This window comes from Abrus precatorius, unplaced genomic scaffold (assembly GCF_003935025.1).
Source record: "Abrus precatorius isolate BTA unplaced genomic scaffold, Abrus_2018 Scaffold3, whole genome shotgun sequence".
NCBI classification, from domain to species: domain Eukaryota; kingdom Viridiplantae; phylum Streptophyta; class Magnoliopsida; order Fabales; family Fabaceae; genus Abrus; species Abrus precatorius.
In genome coordinates, this window is record NW_020874373.1 from 18,322,145 (window position 1) to 18,341,957 (window position 19,813).

The window sequence follows — 19,813 nt, forward strand, 5'->3', positions numbered from 1 at the left end:
CGTTAAAAATAGTGACAATGCTTGATTGGCTTGACTAGTGGGTGGGGCTTTTTAAGTTAAGACACATGAAAACAGGATGCAACCTAGATGATTTCAATAACAATAGCTTATAAACAATGGCTCCTACTCTTTCCACAACCTTAAATGGTCCATAAAATCTAAGGCTCAATTTTTTATTGACCCCTTTTTTCCAATGACTTCAACTTACATGGTCAGGCCTTTAGACACACCATGTCTCCAACCTGAAATTCCACTTATTGCTTCCCCTTATCCGTCTGATCCTTCATTCTCATCTGTGCTTTAATTAAATTATGCTTGAGCTCCTCTATAATAAGGTCCCTAACTATAATAATTGGTCCATCTTAACAACTCTAGTATTGTCCCGAAGTTAAGGAATAACTATAAGGGAATCATCGCCATATAATGCTTTGAAGAGACTCATCTTTATGGAGGCATTGAATGATGAGTTAAACCAAAACTCTCCTAAGGTAGCCATTCATCCATTAACAGGGATGGTCACTAACAAAACACCTTAAGTATGCTTCAATTGTGCAGTTAGTCACTTCTGTCTAGCCATCAGTTTGAGGGTAGTATGCAGAACTGAATCTCATTTTAGTGCTAAAGAAATGAAATAGCTCCTGCCAAAATGAATTAATGAATATTGTCCCTACAGCAAACTATAGAAGTAGGGGACCCATGCAAACGAACAATTTTTTTCACAAACACTGCCACTACCTCCTTATTTGTGTATGGATGAAGTAGAGGAATGAAGTGAGCATACTTGCTTAATCTATCCACCACAACCATAATGGTGTCAGCTTCCTTAGCTTTTAGAAGTCCACCAATAAAGTCCATAGAAATATCTTCTTACAAACCTGACAAGCAACCATAAACTTTTCTACATCTTGTTTCATTCTATTCCAATAAAAACTATTGCCAATCTCTTGTAAGTTCTAGTAACCCAGGAATGGCCACCTTAAGGTGATGCGTGAAATTTTGTCAATAGAAATGGAATTCTAGTAAAATTTTTGGACAATACCAACTGCTGTATATACCACAAACAACCTTGAGAAATTGAATAATTTGGGTGGGAACTTGGATTTAATACTACCTGCTGCATAATTCTCTTCAATAGCTCATCTACCAAAACTTCTTTAGCTGATTCCACTAAATCAGAATTAGTAACCCTAAATATGACCTTATAATTCATTATTCTGGACAAAGCATCAATTGCTTTGTTCTTTAACCTAGGTTTATATTGGATTTCAAAATCAAAACTCATTAACTTGGTTATCCATTTCAACTGCTCCCTGCCAATACCTGTTGTTCCCATAGAAACTTCAACTCCTTTGATTAGTCCTAATAATAAAATAATTACTCAGCAAATATTGGAGCCATTTCTGTACAACAAATACAATTGTCATCAATTCACGCTCATATACTAATTTCACCTTATTTTTGTCTGATAGGGCTTGACTAATGAAAGCCAAAGGTTGACTATATTGCATTAAAATTGCCCCAATTCCATATCTCAACGCATTAGTTTTGACCATAAACGGCAGGTCAAATTTCAACATTACTATGGTCGGCAGAATCTCCATTTTCAACTTCAGTTGCTCGAAAGTTGTTTGTGTCTCCTCTGACCAATTGAACTATTTTTCTTTAATAGATGCGTTAGAGGTTTAGCAATAACCCCATATTTCCTTACAAAATGGCTGTAGTACCCCGTCAAGCCTAAGAAGCCCCTCAAACTTCTAATATCTTTAGGTACCAACCTTTTTTTTTATTATTGCAAACACCTTTGCTAGATCAACAGAAATTCTAGCAACAGAAATCACATGCCCAAGATACTCTAACTGTGTTTTCCAGAACTACACTTACCATTAATCCACAACTCCTGACTTCTCAATAACTGAAGAACTACACTCAAATAATCAATATATGAAGCGTAATATGGACTATACACTAGAATATCATTAAAAAATACCAATACGAACTTACGTAAATATGATTTAAAAATCTGATTCATGAGGGCTTAAAAGGTTGAAAGAGCATTTGTTAACCCGAATGACTTCACCACATACTTGTAGTGCCTTTCATGTGTTTGGAAGGCCATTTTTGAGATATCATCCTCGTTCATATGTATTTGATGGTAGCCCAATTTAAGGTCGAACTTAGGAAAAAACATTGCCCCTTCTAAATCATCCAATAATTCTTTGACCATTGGAATGAGAAATTTGTTTGGAACTGTTATGCTATTAAGAGCACGATAATCTGCATAAAAATGTTAGCTACTATTTTATTTCTTTTTAACTAAAATCAACGGACTAGAATATAGATTGATACTTGGCCTGATCAATTCTGATGCCAACATATCCTTCACAAAATTTTCAATTTCTTCCTTGTGGCAATGTGTATGTCTATACTGGCGAATGTGAGGAATTGGTTCTCCTTCTTTCAAAATGTTAGCATTGTCACATTCCCTCTTTGCTGTAAGGGATATCTCTTCCTTGAACAGTTCACCAAACTTCCTTAATAGTTCCTTCATAACTTCTGGAGCTGCTTTTGACATATGAGTGAGTATTTCAGTAAACCTATACTCATCATTCCCAACTCCACATAGTAAGCCTCTCCCTCACTCCTCAACTCCTTCCTTACAGCTTTTAATGAAGCCACTGTTTGAGACAATTCTACATTGCCCTTTATCTCAATAACTTGCCCATCCTTTTGTACTTCAATTAAGTGCTGTCTCAGATTAGCACTGAACTTACTTAAACTTTTAAGCCATTAATACCTCAAAATTACATCTACCGCAACCAAGTCGAACAAGAAGAAATCCTAAACCACCTTTACATTGGATAGTTCCTACACCACTCCCCTGCAAATACCTTGACTACCTAACTTCTGCCCATCTTCTCCTTCAACAAAATATCCCCTCATAGCCTCTGTCAGAATTTTTAGTTCCTCCACTAGTCTCAAGGACAAAAAAATTAGAAGATGTCCCAAAATCCACCATCACAATAACTTTCTTTTCCAAAATAGTTCTCCATAACTTTAATGAGTTCTTCGAAGTGATCCTTGCAATACTGTCATATTTAGCAAGAGGTTCACTTCTTTCGCTTCTTCTTCCTTTGATAAATGCTTTCTATACTTGGTCCTCCATTGTAATTCATGAATGATAATTAAGATTTTTGAGCAATTCATTGAGAGAATTTATTATTAAGTCTATTTTATTCATATTTCAAGAAAAATGATCAAGAAGTGAGAGCTTAAAGGATATTGGGAATTGAAGCAAGAAAAGAACCTGAGATAACGGGTAAGTACATGGTCGTGTACATGAACGTGTATCTCACTTGTTGCATAAATCAAGCACATAATCAAAACAGAGATATACACGGGAAAGTACACACCCGTGTATATGAGCGTGTATCTAACTGGTCGCGTCAATTGAAGTGCATCATCAAAATCAGAGATGTACGCGTCAAAGTACATGGTCGTATACATGGTCGTATACATGGGTGTATACTTTTCAAGAAAGCTATGAAGGGCAATTGTTAGATACCAGAGATATACACGGCCAAAGTACATGGTTGTGTACATGGGTGTGTACTTTGAACGTGCGTCAAAATTTAAACTTCTGCGAGAAGATGAGCCCTTGGATGACTCATATAAAAGGGAACTTGGCACAAAAACCTAAGGGAGGCAGTTCTGGAAAAGGACGAAGTCGGTGACGGTTGGAGAATAGAATCAAGTTCTTTAATTCATCTCTTTTGTAATTTTAGTTTCAAGATGTTTAGGTTCTAATTTTCCTTTGAGTATTTAGACGTAATGAATCTTATGTGACCAAACCTTCTGAAATTTTTCTTAATGGTATTTCATGTTTTCTTCTCTTGGGTTTAATTGAGTAGTATCAATTGTCTTCCATCTTATTTTCTTGTTTGAATTTGAGTAAAATTCCTGCATGAACATTGCTCAATTAATAGGACTTGAATGTATTTCTAGAGATAGAAAGACATAAGCTTTCTGTATTAGGAATAACTCTAATTATAGAATTCATAATGAACTTAATGCAACCTAAGGGTATTAATTAAGGAAAAGATTCTGATTGATCAACCGAGGGTTAGGAATCATTATCCTTGAGAAAGATATTGATTTAATTCAGAATTTCTTGCAGTGATAAGGGTTTAGAACTAAATAGTTGAAGGAAAATTTCAGTTATTTAGACACTTAAGAGGATTTACAGTCTAAATATTCGCCTATTTCCCTTGAATACCTTTAGTCTTACTTTTCTATAATTTATTATCATAAGAAATATGTTCCTTTTAATTTATTATTCTTCTATTTTTAGCAATTTTATCAACAAAATTTATTTCTCATATTCATTAACAATTGCGCAATTAAGGAAGTAATTCTTAATAACAATTCTTGTGGATACAACACTTGGTACTCTATTTTTCATAATATTACTCTGACAACGGGGACACTTGCCCAGTAATCAGTTTTTACACACCAAGTTTTTGGCGCCGTTGTCGGGGACTGATTAATTATGATTCCTTTGATTTCGTATTTACTAATTTTCTTTATTTCTTTAGTTTTGAATTAACTTTCCTATTTTGCTTTCATTCTTTTTAGGACCTGATTTTTCTGGTGTATGACCAGAACCCGTTCTATAGCACTGTTTGAAGAACTATTTGAATTTGACCCAAAGATAGAAAGAACTTTGCGAAAAATTCAAAGAGAGAGGCGACTGCTAGTACAGAGGGAAAACGCACAAACCTACATGGAAGGAATGACAAATAATGAAGAGCAACCAAGGACCATGTCCGATTATGCTCGTCCATCATTAACTAGGACATAATCTAGCATTGTCCGTCCGGATGTGCAGGAAAATTTTGAAATAAAGTCCAATGTCATTCAGATGGTTCAACATTTTGTTCAATTTGATGGGTTGCAAGATGAAGACTCCAATGCTCACATCGCTAATTTTCTGGAGATCTGTGATACATTCAAGATAAATGGAGCTACTGATTATGCAATCCGCTTGAAGCTATTTCCATTCTCTCTCAGGAGCAGAGCAAAACAGTGGTTGAACTCTCTCCCGCGAGGATCTATCACTTCATGGGAGGCCATGGCAGAAAAGTTCTTAGCAAAATATTTCCTTCCCGCAAAAACTGCCAAGATGCGGAATGATATCTCTTCCTTCTACCAACTGGAGTCAGAGACTTTATATGATACGTGGGAAAGGTTTAAGGAGTTGCTATGAAAGTACCCACATCATGGGATTCGAACCTTCTACAATAGGTTGAACCCAACCACAAGACAAATGATAGATGCTGCAGCTAGGGGCACTTTGAATAGCAAAACACCAAGGGCTGCACAAGAACTGTTTGAAGAAATGGCAATGAACAACTATCAATGGAGCTCCACTCGATCTAAACCTGCAAAATCTGCTGGGATCTATAGTCTTGATGCAGTAACGTCCTTGGCAAAGTAAGTTGAAGCCTTAGGGAAGAAAATTGATGGTTTATCGGTCAGTTGCTCTGGTAATGAGATGTGATATTTGTGGAGGAGGCCACCCTAATCATGAGTGTCAAGCTACTGAAGAAGAGCATGCCAATGTGATAGGAAATAGACCACCTTACCAAAATTATAATGGCATAAATAATCCGGGCTGGAGGAATTATGCAAATCCACCATGGAACAACAACCAACAGCCAATGCAGAACAACACACTCGTAGGATTTTAACAAGCTTCACATCCACCACCACCCCAACTGAAAAGAAGTCAAACCTTGAGGAGTTGATGACCAAATTTATTCAAACTTCAGAATCTCAGTTCCAATCCACCGAGACAGCACTAAGAAATCAACAAACCTCTATCCATAATCTAGAGAATCAGTTGGGTCAAATTTCTAGACTCCTCTCAGAAAGACCCCACGGGAGCTTGCCTAGCAATACTGAGACTAATCCTAAGGAGTAGGTCAAGGCAGTAACATTAAGGAGTGACAAAACATTACAAGAGAAGGGGAAACAAGAAGTAGAGAAAGCTGCAGTTGAAGAGGAAGATAAAGGTCAAGAGGAGACTGTGGAAGAACCTCCTGCTGTGAAAGAATTCACACCTTCACTCCCCTACCCAGCAAGATTGAAAAAGGACAAGGATGATGAACAATTTGGTAAATTTCTATCCTTATTTCGTCAGCTTCATATCAATTTACCATTTGTTGATGCTTTAGCACAGATGCCCAAATACGCAAAATTTCTGAAGAATCTACTGTCCAACAAGAAGAAGCTGGAGGAGTTGGCCACGGTAACTCTAATTGAAGAATGTTCAGCAATCTTGCAAAACAAGATACCTGAAAAATTGAAGAATCTAGGGAGTTTTACTCTTCCTTGTCTCATTGGTAGATTGATAGTTGATAGGGCTTTAGCTGATCTAGGTGCTAGCATCAATTTGATGTCATATTCTGTTTTTAAGAAATTAGGTTTGGGAGAACCTAGGCCAACTAGGATGAGTATTCAATTAGCTGATAGGTCAGTTAAATATCCTAGGAGTATCATTGAAGACGTGCTTGTAAAAATAGACAAATTTATTTTTCCTGTTGATTTTGTGATTCTTGATATGGATGAGGATACTGAAGTCCCCTTGATCTTAGGTCGTCCCTTTTTAGCTACTGCGAAAGCCATAATTGATGTGAGTGATAGAAAGTTAATTTTGAGAGTAAGGGATGAAAAAGTCACTTTCAAAATTTCTGAAGTAATGAAAAAGTCCTTAAAACATGATGATTCTTGTTTCTTCCTTAATGTAATTGATGACTTTATTTCTAATTGTGCACAAGAATTCTTGATGTTGGACCCATTGGAAAAGAGCTTAGTTCATGAAGAAGGAAAAGATGACATGAGCATGCTAACTCGAGAGTAGTGGTGTCATTTAGAAGCCACTAAGCCATTATGGAGAAAGAGAGACTTCGAAGTTTTGGAGTAGAAATCAGAGAAGCAACTCAACCCATCCATTAATGAACCACCAGATGAAAATTTGAAGGTCTACCATGATAAAAAAATTGAGGTAAATTATTTCAAAAAGGTGACTTAGTACTGTTGTACAACTCTCGCATCAAATTATTCCCAAGTAAACTCAAATCCCTTTGGTTTGGACCGTTTATTGTGCATAAGGTATTTCCTTATGGGATAATTGAATTAACTCATTCAGAAAAAGAAAATTTTAAGGTGAATGGACATAGGCTGAAACTGTACCAAGGGGGTCAATTGCAAACTTTTGCAAATGAGGAGTTTAAACTCCTCCATGTTTGATCGCGAGTGTCGCTCTCGGACAAATTAATAAAAATTGAATTGCATAAAAATTATGTAGTAAGAGGTGCAATCCAAGTCGTCTCCCAACGATGATAACGTTATATGATTATAAAATTTTTTAGAGGGAGTTTGATTTATAGAATAACTAATTAGAATCAAAAGTTAAAAATAATTAAAAACTCTAATCCAAGAATTTAGAAGAACTACGACCACTCTATCACCGGATTCCAAGAAGATGCATCCAACAACAAATTAGTGATTAACATTAAATTCGAATGAAACCTCAATTCAAATTAAGCATTCACACGAGAACTCTCATGCATTCGATTAACATACAATTCGCTCAAAATTCAGAAACCTCTAGAACCTAATCGATTTGTGTTAATTTAATTCACCAATGCCATTAATCTTAGATCTCAAACCTGAAAATCTAATTCACGTTTCTTAAAACTGAATTACATACATCAATTGAATAATACGTAATCAACCAGATGCATAATCATCAATCCAAACGAATAACTTCAATTCAAAAATATAATTAGCAAAAGGAGAAAATAAGGAAGAGATGAAACCGAATTTGTTATTGAATTTATGCTAATGTGAGACCAATCCTCAAGAGTGTCACGTCCCTTTTAATCTTTGAATTAGATGGAAATCTAATCCTCCATTAATGGAGGAAAACAACAAGTCATAAAGGTGAGAGGGGCTAAGAGAGAGAGAGAGAGAGAGAGAGAGAGAGAGAGAAGAGAAGAGAAGACGAGCCAAAAAAATTAAAATTTAAAATTTAAAAATTCTGTTCGTCACTTTGTTCCATTTTTTGGGCTATGAAAATGGCCTCTTTTTGGTTCGTGGCCTAAAGGACAATTGTAGCCTTGGATGTTAGCTTCAAAACGCCACTGGAATGGGCTTAATCGGATATCTGTGGACTGAGATATGACCCAAATACTGCACCTTACTCAGAATCCGCGACTGCAGCGTTTTGACTTTTTTCAGGCCTAATTTCAGCTTCTTATCATCAGAATTGGTTTCTGAGCTCTTCATAAGAATTGTGCGCCTTTCTCTGAGCTTTCCTACAAATCAAGAATCACAATGAAATGAGTTCTACAACTCAAGATATGTTCCAGAAACCAAAACAGTATCAGAATTTACCAAATACTGAAAAAATTAAATAAAGCCCAAATAAAATTCAAACATCATAAAATGATTCAATTCAAACTAATTAGGCACAAAAGAGGATTAATGAGTTAGGAATGAAAGGAAATAAGGTTATAAAAATCCAATTGATCAATGTTAAATGTTGAATTACATTGAATAATTTAGGTTAGGTAAGTTTAGTTTATTTTAATTTAGTTATTTATTTGCTCATTTATTTATACTTTGAATAAGCGTACTCGCCTCCAGCATGAACCTCATCTCCTTCTGACCACTTTCTTAGTAAAGATGATGAAGAATCAGATAATGCTAGTGCATCAATTTAGTCTGCAATTAGGATAGTCTTAGTTGTTGGATTTCTTTTACTTATGTTATTTTTAGAATTTAAATTGCTCTTGTTTCTTTATTGCTTTTGTTTCTTTATTGCGTTATTTTGATTGTTCCTCTCCTTTTGTCATTTTGAACTGAGATGATTTCCCTATAAATTCACTTTGGTCAGGTTTCTTCTTCATTTGAATCTCAGATTAGCTGTGACTCCCACCACTCTTTGCTTATTTCTATTGTTTTTCAGGAAAGTTTCAGTTTGCACTTTAGTTCTTATATTTGATTGAGGACAATGCAAATCTTACAGTGTGGGGTGGATACTTATAAATGTCTGAACTGAATTTTTGTTTTGTTCTCGAGCAAATATTGAGCCAGTTTTTCCTTTGCATTAGAGATGATATTCCTGGATAGTTTATATAAATAAAATGTTTCGTTGAAAAAAAAAAAAAGAAAGATCATATGCAGTTATATTGATTATTTGAATTATGTTTTTAATTATTTCTCGATTAAAGTATCATAAGACTTTTCTGATTTGAGGACCTTGAATCTATGCCAAATGTTTAAGAATATATGCAATTAATAGAATAATTAATATCTAAAAAAAATTAGGGCTCTGCTAAAAAATAAAAGAACATGCCATAAAAGCATATCTAGTTGAATGTGGATTGCAAGCAATGTCCGGATACCACATTCTAGAACCCTGAAATTGTTTGAGGTACTGATGTGGAAAGCAAGGGATGGAATTTCCATTAATAACTTGTGCTAATTGGGATGGAGCATAAGATGCACCCTGTTAGTCGATCATGGCTCAAAGTGAAGAAAATTAAATAACACCTTGTGGAAGAATTCAAAGTTTTGACTGTGATTTTTAAGAACTAATGGCATAAAGGTTGTTATTCAGTTCTGTCTGAAGTTACAAAGGTTGAGAGCAAAAGATGGCACAATTTGATGTTTAAGAATTATTGTCCCTCTAAAAATTTGAAAAAAATAAAATAAAATAACAATAATAAAAATTTAGGAATTTGATTCTTTGTTGTCAAAGGTAAATTTAACCCATTTCTTTGCTTGGAGATAAGTAATCCTTCAAGTTCGGGAGAATTTGATAAATGCTTTCTATACTTGATCCTACATTGTAATTCATGAATGATAATTGAGATTTTTGAGCAATTCATTGAGAAAATTTACTATTAAGTCTATTTAATTCATATTTCAGGAAAAAGGATCAATAAGTGAGAGCTTAAAAGATATTGGAAATTGAAGCAACGGGCAAGTACATGGCCGTGTACATGAACGTGTATCTCACTGGTTGCATAAATTAAGCACATAATCAAAACAGAGATATACACAAAAAAGTACACGCCCGTGTATATGAGCGTATATCTAATTGGTCGCGTCAATTGAAGTACATCATCAAAACCAGAGATGTACACGATCAAAGTACATGGCTGTGTACATGGGCGTGTACTTCTTAGAAAAGTTGTGAAGGGAAATTCTTAGAGGCTAGAGATGTACACAGTCAAAGTACATGGGCGTGTACTTTTCAAGAAAGCTATGAAGGGCAATTGTTAGATACCAGAGTTGTACACGGCCAAAGTACATGGCCGTGTACATGGACTTGTACTTTGAACGTGCGTCAGAATTTAAACTTCTGCGAAAAGATGAGCCCTTGGACGACTCATATAAAAGGGAACTTGGCATAGAAACCTAAGGGAGACAGTTCTGGGGAAAGACAAAGTTGGTGATGGCTGGAGAATGGAATCAAGTTCTTTAATTCATCTCTTTTGTAATTTTAGTTTCAAGATGTTTAGGTTCTAATTTTTCTTTGAGTATCTAGACATAATGAATCTTATGTGACCAAAACTTCTGGAATTCTTCTTAATGCTATTTCATGTTTTCTTCTCTTGGGTTTAATTGAGTAGTATCAATTGTCTTCCATCTTATTTTCTTGTTTGAATTTGAGTAAAATTTCTGCATGAAATTAACATTGCTCAATTAAAAGGACTTGAATATATTTCTAGAGATAGAAAGACGTAAGTTTTCTGTATTAGGAAGAACTCTAATTATGTAATTCATAATGAACTTAATGCAACCTAGGGGTATTAATTAAGGAAGAGATTTTGATTGATCAACCGAGGGTTAGGAATCATTATCCTTGATAAAGGTATTGGTTTAATTCAGAATTTCTTGCAACGATAAGGGTTTAGAACTAAATAGTTGAAGAAGAATTTTAGTTATTTGGACACTTAGGAAAATTTACAGTCTAGATATTCACCTATTTCCCTTGAATACCTTTAGTCTTACTTTTCTATAATTTATTATCATAAGAAATTTGTTCCTTTTAATTTATTATTTTTCTATTTTTAGCAATTTTATCAACAAAATTTATTTTTCATATTCATTAACAATTGCGCAATTAAGGAAGTAATTCCTAATAACAGTCCCTGTGGATACGACACTTGGTACTCTATTTTTCATAATATTACTCTGACAACGGGGACAATTGCCCAGTAATCGATTTTTACACACCAAGGTCATCGAGTTTTTGCCATGGTCCTCATCCTCCTCTCCCAGCAAGATCACATGGAGCTACTTGTTGTGACAAATGTGGCCTAGTGTAAATTTGTTGTCAAAACGAAAACACAGTCCTCTCTGTCTCTTCTCATTTTCTTCTTCTCCGTCAACCTCTTGAACTCTAAGCCTCTGCGATGCAAACTCGTTGCAGAAGAGTTGTGTGGGTTATTATAGGTCCCTTGGGTTTTAACTTGACTCCCACCGGGATGTGCTAGTGTTCGTTGTGCCAACTCTACTTAATAGCTTCTTAGGCTCCAACTTTACTAGCCAACTTTGCTTAATAGAAGTCAGTCCACTTCACCTAAAGGATAGTTCCTAACACACTATTTTTTTTTTCTTCAACCTTCTATGCCAGCTCCATGATCACGCTCAAGTCCTCTAAGTCCCTCAGTCTTACTTCTACCTTGATTTTGTCCTTCAAGCCATTTAGGAATGCCCCAATCATAAACTACCTCAAACCTTTCTATCATTACCCTCATCATATCATCAATTTGCCTCTAGAACTCCTCTTGAATGGAAGTTTGCATTCCCTCCAACTAACGTTTGACACTCTTCAACTGATTCTTCGTTCTGGTAGATACTATCTGACGCTCCTAGGATCAAGAGCTCTTATACCAACTTGATAGGAATTGAATGCAAAATTGGATTAATAAACCAACTTAAGAATTAATCCTCAATTTACACACGAAATAGAAAATTGATAACAATAAGAACAAGAAAGCTATTGAGAAAGGGGTATTTCTCCACCCTGTGGCAGCAGCCACTCCCAAATTACCTGAAATATTTCCTACCTTCCCCCTTCATCCATCCTATCATATTACCCCTCCACTCGACTAGTTGGAACATCTTTCACACTATTCTCTTCGTGCCATGTATTTAGTTTGTTAGAATTTCTCATAATTGACTCTTTACTTACATTCTTCGTCTTACCTTTATCGTTTTTTCTCCTTCTCAATATATCCTTAATGAAGGCTCAATTTGTTTAGGCCAACAAAATCAAATAGAGATATTTTATTTTATAAACAATTAAATCATAATTTTATCTAAATCATATGCTTAGGAAATTTCAGAAAAAACTTTAACCATCTCAATTACAAGGATCCTTTGTCCATGCATGTAAATGTATAAAAAAAATATTTAAAATTTTATAATAATCGTAATTCGTACATAAATTTAAAGAATTAAATATGAAAAATAATACTCAAATAGCGATATACAATGAGAACTTTATTATTTGACTTTATTTCGCACTTAGTGAGAGACAATATCATGAAATACCTTGAAACCTCTTTTTTTTTTTAAAAGACCTTTAATTGCTGTTTTACTTTTTATACTTTAACTTTTGCGTGATTTGGGTAATTTTAATTATTCATATATAATTTTTTTAGTTTTTTAATTGTTTAAATTAAGTCTCTTATCTCAATATTTCATCTAATAATTAATACAAACATAACAATCATGTAATAAATAATATATTATTGATGTATACAAAATTTAAAAGAATATATATATATATATATATATATATATATAATGAAAATAAAAAAAACTTTTATCGTATTTGATTTAGTATTTTTACTATACTTTTATTAATTATTGAATAAAGTTTTGAGGTAGAGCTAAATTTAAATAATTTAAAAAAATTGAAAAGGGTAAGTACTAGTAATTAAAATTAAGAGAACTAAATTTGCATGGAAAAATTATATTTAAGCCTATGCATCTGAAAGTTACAGCTAATTAAAAAGAAAATCAGTTTTGGTGCTTAAGTGAAATATTTACACTCGTACAAGTAGTTGTCACATTATATAATGAATTAAACACAACATACAATTATTAGTATAATCAAGCCACATACTAATGTGTCCAACATCAACATTAAACTAAAAAACAGTTCCGTTCCATCAATGAATTGACCAAAGGTATGGATCAGAATACACCAATAATTGAAGGCATATTTTCATTCAGGAATATCCAAAAGGTGACCTATATAATTCGAGCTAAACAGAAGGTCGTTGCCGGTTGCTCCAGTAACATTAATTCATAATTCAAATAACCCATTTTTAATCTTAGAAGTTTGCCCTAGTGGTAGACAATTGGTACTAACTAACCAACAATGATCTCACCAAGAGAAAAAATATATTATGTAGTAATGCAATACTATATTTTGTCAAAGTTATGAATGATTAGGCCTTGTTTGTTTTACACTTAAAATAATAATCTTTACACTTTTTAACAAATAAATTATTCTAAGAACAATATTTTAAATTTATTAATATATGTGCTTTTATAAGATAATTTTAAATCATTCTACCTTTTATTCTTACAAGTCTTTTTATCTACAAAATAAAAAATTATTTGTTTATATTTTAAAATAAAAAATATATTTTTTAATAGGAATTGTTTTACCAAGTAAAGAAAATATTGTAAAAATATAACAAAGTGCAACTCTATATTGATTGTACATGATTGATTTTGTGTTGATTTTGACGTTAAGGCATAAGCTTCATTTTAAAACATTCATTGAGCATTGTTATTTATCACAATTATAAACACACACACACACACACACACGCTCAATAGTTTAAACTAACGAGACACTTCATAAATTTATGCAACAAAGGTTAAACAATTCTTCAAGAAAAAACTTAAGAAAATGAGACCTCAACTTAAAGATACATTTGGATATCCAACTTATTTAAGAGTTTATTTAATAAATTATTTTTCAATTATGATTCATACCATAAATTCAACAATGAAACTTATTAAAATAAGTTGAAAATATATTATTTTAATAAGTTATACCCTGTGTCCAGTAATGGTAATTAAAAAACTTGTTAAAATAAAATAAAAATAACTTATAAAAGTCATAAGCTATTTTTTTTTTATAAATTCTTTTAAAAATTCTTTAATGATGTTAAGAATAAATATCGCTCGAGTTACATTAAACAGAGTAAGACCCAGTTCAACCCACTCATAAACAGCACGCGGAAAAGATTTGGGAAATTACAAAACAAAAAATAAATAAATATTATAAAATTATATTATACCCTTTCAAGTTTACAAGTACCATGTAATAAGCACCATAATTCCATAAACCAAATCCATGCCAACGAGTCACAACTGACGTGGAATATGAGTGCACGATAAGGTAAGTTGCTACCCCCAACTCAGCCTTTTTGCTTTCCCCTATGTCCTTGCATTACATAAATCATTCATTGCATAAATGAAAATCAAAGTCTCAATCCTAATACTTCTCCTAAAGCAGGAATTACTAATACATAGGCCCTAAACCCATTAAATATGTCAATATGTCAAAATTTACATTTCATCACAGGCAAATAGTTAACTTTAGACAAGTCTCATCTCTCTATGTAATGTTTTATTAATCCAAATTCAGTCTATGATCCTTGAATTATTAATTTATTTTGGTGAGGATGCATGGGCACTTCCGTTTGAGCCAACAAATAATTTTATTTTATTTTATAAAAAAGTGCTATCTTTTTAGAGAAATCCGGGTAGAATGATGGCGTTGGATTCATAAAGATTAAAGTAGGTTAAATCCTTATCCAATAGGTCCCAGTACCAATACTATAAAATTCTTAAAGGGGTCCCTGTGGTTTCAATAAAAATCAATTTGGGCCTCAATCCACTCTACTGCTTCAGCCACGTGGGAACCCAGTTAACATTTTTTACAAATAATAACGACCAAATTAAAAATTTTAAATAACAAACCTATCTGAATTTCCTCAAAAAATGAACACAGGCCCACAAAATAATTTAACCTTTCCTTGTCTAGAGAAGAAAATCCGTGTGATACACACCCCACCACACTCTAGAACAAAAGAAAAACAGAAGAAAAAATTAAGTAAATTAGGCTATGCACCGAAAAAGGATTTTCCTTATATGATGTAAACTTTCAGGTCAAATATAAATCACCACACAGTATCGACAAAAATATTGCACACCAAACGATAACATTTTTTATTTTAAGAAAGGTTTCAGCCAAATAGTTTCTTAGCAGTCAAATCATGGAAATGCGCTAAAAACTGCGATTGTGGAATAACCATAGCTGTCATGTTATTGCTAAATATGTATACCAATATTTGTGAGTTATATGAACAGACATGGATGGAGGATTCATTTTAGTAAAAAACAAAAACATGATTCCATTCAAAGACAGAGAGAGAAATACAGAGAAACAACGAAATTGCCGCACTAAACATTCCCATCACCTGCATAAACATTAATGTTTGTTGTCCTTAGGAATCTCTTTTGGAGGAACCTTTGATTCCAGTTCTTTAGTAGACTTCTCCATTGCTCTGAGAGGAAGGCAAAAAATTATATTACAATCTACTTAATAGTAAGCATGATACTATTTGGGGAGAGGGGCAGAAGTAAAGCAAAATAGAACAGACATGCATAGTAATCATAATCAAATGATACTTTCAAAGACCGTAATCATGGCAAACCAAGAGTCCCATCCAAGAATTCATGATTAGCTCCCCTGGGTTAGGAATTTAAAAATTTAGAGAGGGAGGAAGGAATTCAGGGGAATCATTCTTCCTCAATTGAATATTTTGATACCCTTTAAATTGAGAGCTAATGAGTAATGGTAGCTTTAATTTTTATTAAAGAATTGCAATTTATCATTTATTCCCTAAATTGTTTTCATTTAAAATTTCATGCCAATCATATTGAAATTTTACACACAATCCTTTTTCTCTTTCATCTTCACTTGTCAATCATCCAAACATAGGAAATGCAACTCTTTTATATTCAAGCCATTCCCCTTCGATTTATCCTTTCTCATCCCCTCCTCTCTACAAAGCATTAAGACATAAGTAATTCAAAAAGTGGGATAACTACGACAGAGCTTCTATCTTTATAACTATACCATGATTTCAATAGGTTGGTGTTAAACCAACCTAATCCCCATGCACATCTTGCAACATTCATTCCCATTAAATATTATAATTATTTAGTATTAGCCCCCTAAAAAGTTAAACAATTTGTCAAAGGAACTAAAACATTCTTGGTTTAAAAGTTGATCATAAATAGTTGCCACAGAAGTAATCGTGAAGCTTTATATCCCTCATCTCTCCTGGTTTGCTTTATATTTAGAAAGGAATGGAAGGAAGTATCCAATTATATAAATAAGTAACTACGTACAAAAATGTAATGAAAGAATTCAAAATGCAGCATTGTGCAATTAGACTCAAAAAAAGGAACAAGCAATCCATTTCCAACCAAAAGTCATCACATTATGAGAAGAAAATGTTCAAAGCATACATTTTTTAAGGGTTTACTCAATGAACTAGAAGATCATACAGAAAATAGTACTCCTAATACTACTAATTCATCAACCAACCCAATAAATCTAAATGAAGGACTAACCAAGTTTAGTTAATATTTTGGATGGGCTATTTTTTTTCTAAAAAAATGGATTGACCCAACCAACTGCAGTTGTTTAGTTTCCTTTCAGTAAAGCAGAAAAGGTTGCACGGCTTACAGGATTCTTCCACAAAATTTTGTGATTCATTATTAAATCTCTATCAATTAATGATGAGGGAATGGGGCACCTTATTAAGCTCATAATATCTCTTTCTTTGATTACAATAGATAAAGGGGAGATCATTCCAGAAACATACTGAAAAGATAAAGCTACCTTCAAACAACTGTGGCCAACAACTAACATCATAAATCGGAAATAGAAGAGCTTTTGTCATTTTCATCGTCCTATTTCGATATTTCATGTTTTCATCTCGATTTAATATTAGAGTAATAAATGAACACCATATTTCATCGTTAATATTGCATTTTTGAAATACTAAGAACATGAAATAATTCTAAATTTTGGGCCAAATGAACAAATGCATTCCTCCAGTCAGTGGGTCACACTAACACCTTGAAATTCGTTCATATCACCCAAAACAACTTCAGCAGCATATCAATCACAAGACTAAGGCATCCTGCATCCTTTTACATGACTACCTTATAAATATAAAGTGAAACAATACATCATGTGCATTCTTCACACCAACCGCACAAGTCAGAGAGGAGAGATAAGAAAAAGAAAAAGAACAAGCTATCTTCAGCACAACGTCAGCTGTATAAATCTATCTAGCAATACAAATTTTCTAGTGCCACATGGTATATACACTAGTTACAAGCTCTATCATATGCATATAAAAAGGATTTCTGCGCAATAAAACAAGTGCCTCGCATGAAGTTACTAGGTTAGCAGTGCTCTCTGTATGCAGTAAAAATATGGGTACATTGCATACCACTTTACTAAGTATGCAGTACGCTGCTACGCCAGCGGTATACTTGGTAAGCTAATGGAGTCATAGTACATTTTTTATAGTTGCTTCTATATCCGATCGTAGATGCTTATGAACAAAGTTAAAGCCTCATAATCGAAGGGTTTCTTTTTCTCATATTCTCACACCCATCAGAACCAGAAAAAACAAAGGACAAAACTCCAATAACGTGAGTCTGTGCGGACCTTTATTATGAAAATTACAGAAGTGAAACTTCAATTTTAATTGGAGAACAACACAAAAAAACCTATTTTACAGCACCTAAGTTTTATTTAAAATGAAACTCAAGGAACTATAAAGTAAAAAATTGAGTGAGCACGTCTAAACCAAGCACGTGGTATATAGCTAACACATTAAAAGCACCATCGAAATGAACCTCCATTGAAGAACATATAGAGCAAAATATGTTTACACTACCGAACAAACATGCTTACCTGAAAATCAAAACCCCTAAAATGTTCTAATTAATAGTCACTGTCCAATCTCATAATTAACAATTTTCCTCCTCCATATCTCACCTTCCCATTCCTACATGTACAAAACTCAAAAACAAAAGTTAAAAGAAAATTAAAAAGGGGGGGGGGGTGGCATAGCTCAATCCATAAACAGTGAAAATCAAAGTAGCTGCAACACCCAAGACTAAAACTTTCACACAGATAGGAAGATAGATAGAGAAGAGGACTCACTTGGAAGAAGTGGCGGTTTCTTCTTCGAGCCAGTGGCGAATGTGTTTGACGTTGCGCCTGAAGATCGACGCAGATTGCTTCACATCACTTCTCAGAAGAAGAACAACGGCGCTCACACCGGCCACCGTCAGCACAAAATTGGTTAACCCCATGCTTGATAATTCCTCTTAGCTTGGCTTCCCATGATCCAACTCAGCTTGTTCCCACTGTCAAATGGGGGTTTCCTTCCGATTACGGATCCTAAGCGGGTCGCCCCGCCCCGCCCAGTTTTAATCCGTAATTGTTTATATATAGAAAGAGAGAAAAAAAAAAAACCTTTAATTTCTTTAACTTTTATTATATTTTTCAAAAAGTTTTACTAAAATCTTCCCAAGAAATGACTATTTGCATATTCTTTCTTTTTTTACTATTTGCACTACTCTTTCATTGTTATTTTTACAATTTAATTTTTAGAAGGTATAAAAATATTAAACTAATTTACAAAAATTAACTTAAAAAAATGACAAGAAAACAGTGGTGCAAAAGGTAATGTTTTCCTTCACGAGTACTTGGTGATAGATGGAGGAAGTAGAGATGGAAAAGAGAAAAGAATAGTTTTGAAAATGGATGAAGAGAAAGCTTATTCTATTTACATCATTATTCACTGCATTTTTTAAAAAGAAAATTAAAAAATTAAGAAATGACGCTAAAAGAAAAAACCTTATTGCAGTATGAAGTTTGAAAAACCTTATTTATTTTTTAAATTTGAATGTAACAATTATGATTCAAATAAAATTGAAGTATGATTTTTTAGGTATTTTAGTATTATTTTTAATCAAAATTAAAATTTTATTTTAATAATATATAAAATTTAATATTCTCATAATTTATTAAAATAAAACTTTAATTTTAATTAAAACGCACTATTAAAAATACTTAGAAACATATACTTTAATTTTTTTCTTTGACATTAGTAGTTGTATAAAAAATATGGTGAGTTTGTACTTGCTGCACTAAAAATCTTAATATTTGATTGAAACTAATTATTAAATTACCTTTTAAATTGATTAAATTTGTGTTCTTTCTATTGATAGTTTGAATATTATTGAAAATTTACATATTTTTAGTAATTAAATTATTATTTTATTATAAAAGTTGTTAGCGTTGTTAATTTGATTTGTTTAACTTGACTTATTTCAGGGTAACAAATTAAAGTACTTGTAAACTTAAAAGAGTATTTTATATTTTTTTCCTAATTGCAATTTTTCTAATATTTTAAAAATTAAAAAGTAAATATTTTTTAAATTAAACCATTAACTCTACTGTTTATTAGTATAAAATTAGTAGTGATGATTGTTTTTCATGTGTAAGAGAAGGTATTAAATCTTCTCAATTGTAAAATGTGCAACAAGTTTTACCATAAATTGGATTATATAAGGTTATAAAGCTTAGGTGAACAATTTTCTTTGCAAT

The 19,813-nt window shown here is 33.0% G+C and overlaps 2 protein-coding genes across 2 annotated transcripts; one reads left to right on the forward strand and one right to left on the reverse strand.

The window, feature by feature from the left end:
* The first annotated feature begins 4,918 nt into the window (after positions 1 to 4,918).
* Positions 4,919 to 6,919, forward strand: LOC113862277. Its single transcript, XM_027495367.1, has 4 exons — positions 4,919 to 5,244; positions 5,302 to 5,490; positions 5,552 to 5,735; positions 5,981 to 6,919. The coding sequence occupies exons 1-4, from the start codon at positions 4,919 to 4,921 to the stop codon at positions 6,917 to 6,919; spliced, it is 1,638 nt and encodes a 545-aa protein (XP_027351168.1).
* An 8,449-nt stretch (positions 6,920 to 15,368) lies between these two features.
* Positions 15,369 to 18,624, reverse strand: LOC113863631. Its single transcript, XM_027497275.1, has 2 exons — positions 18,362 to 18,624; positions 15,369 to 15,674 (listed from the first exon to the last, which is right to left on the reverse strand). The coding sequence occupies exons 1-2, from the start codon at positions 18,511 to 18,513 to the stop codon at positions 15,599 to 15,601; spliced, it is 228 nt and encodes a 75-aa protein (XP_027353076.1). The 5' UTR covers positions 18,514 to 18,624; the 3' UTR covers positions 15,369 to 15,598.
* Between the last annotated feature and the right edge of the window lie 1,189 nt (positions 18,625 to 19,813).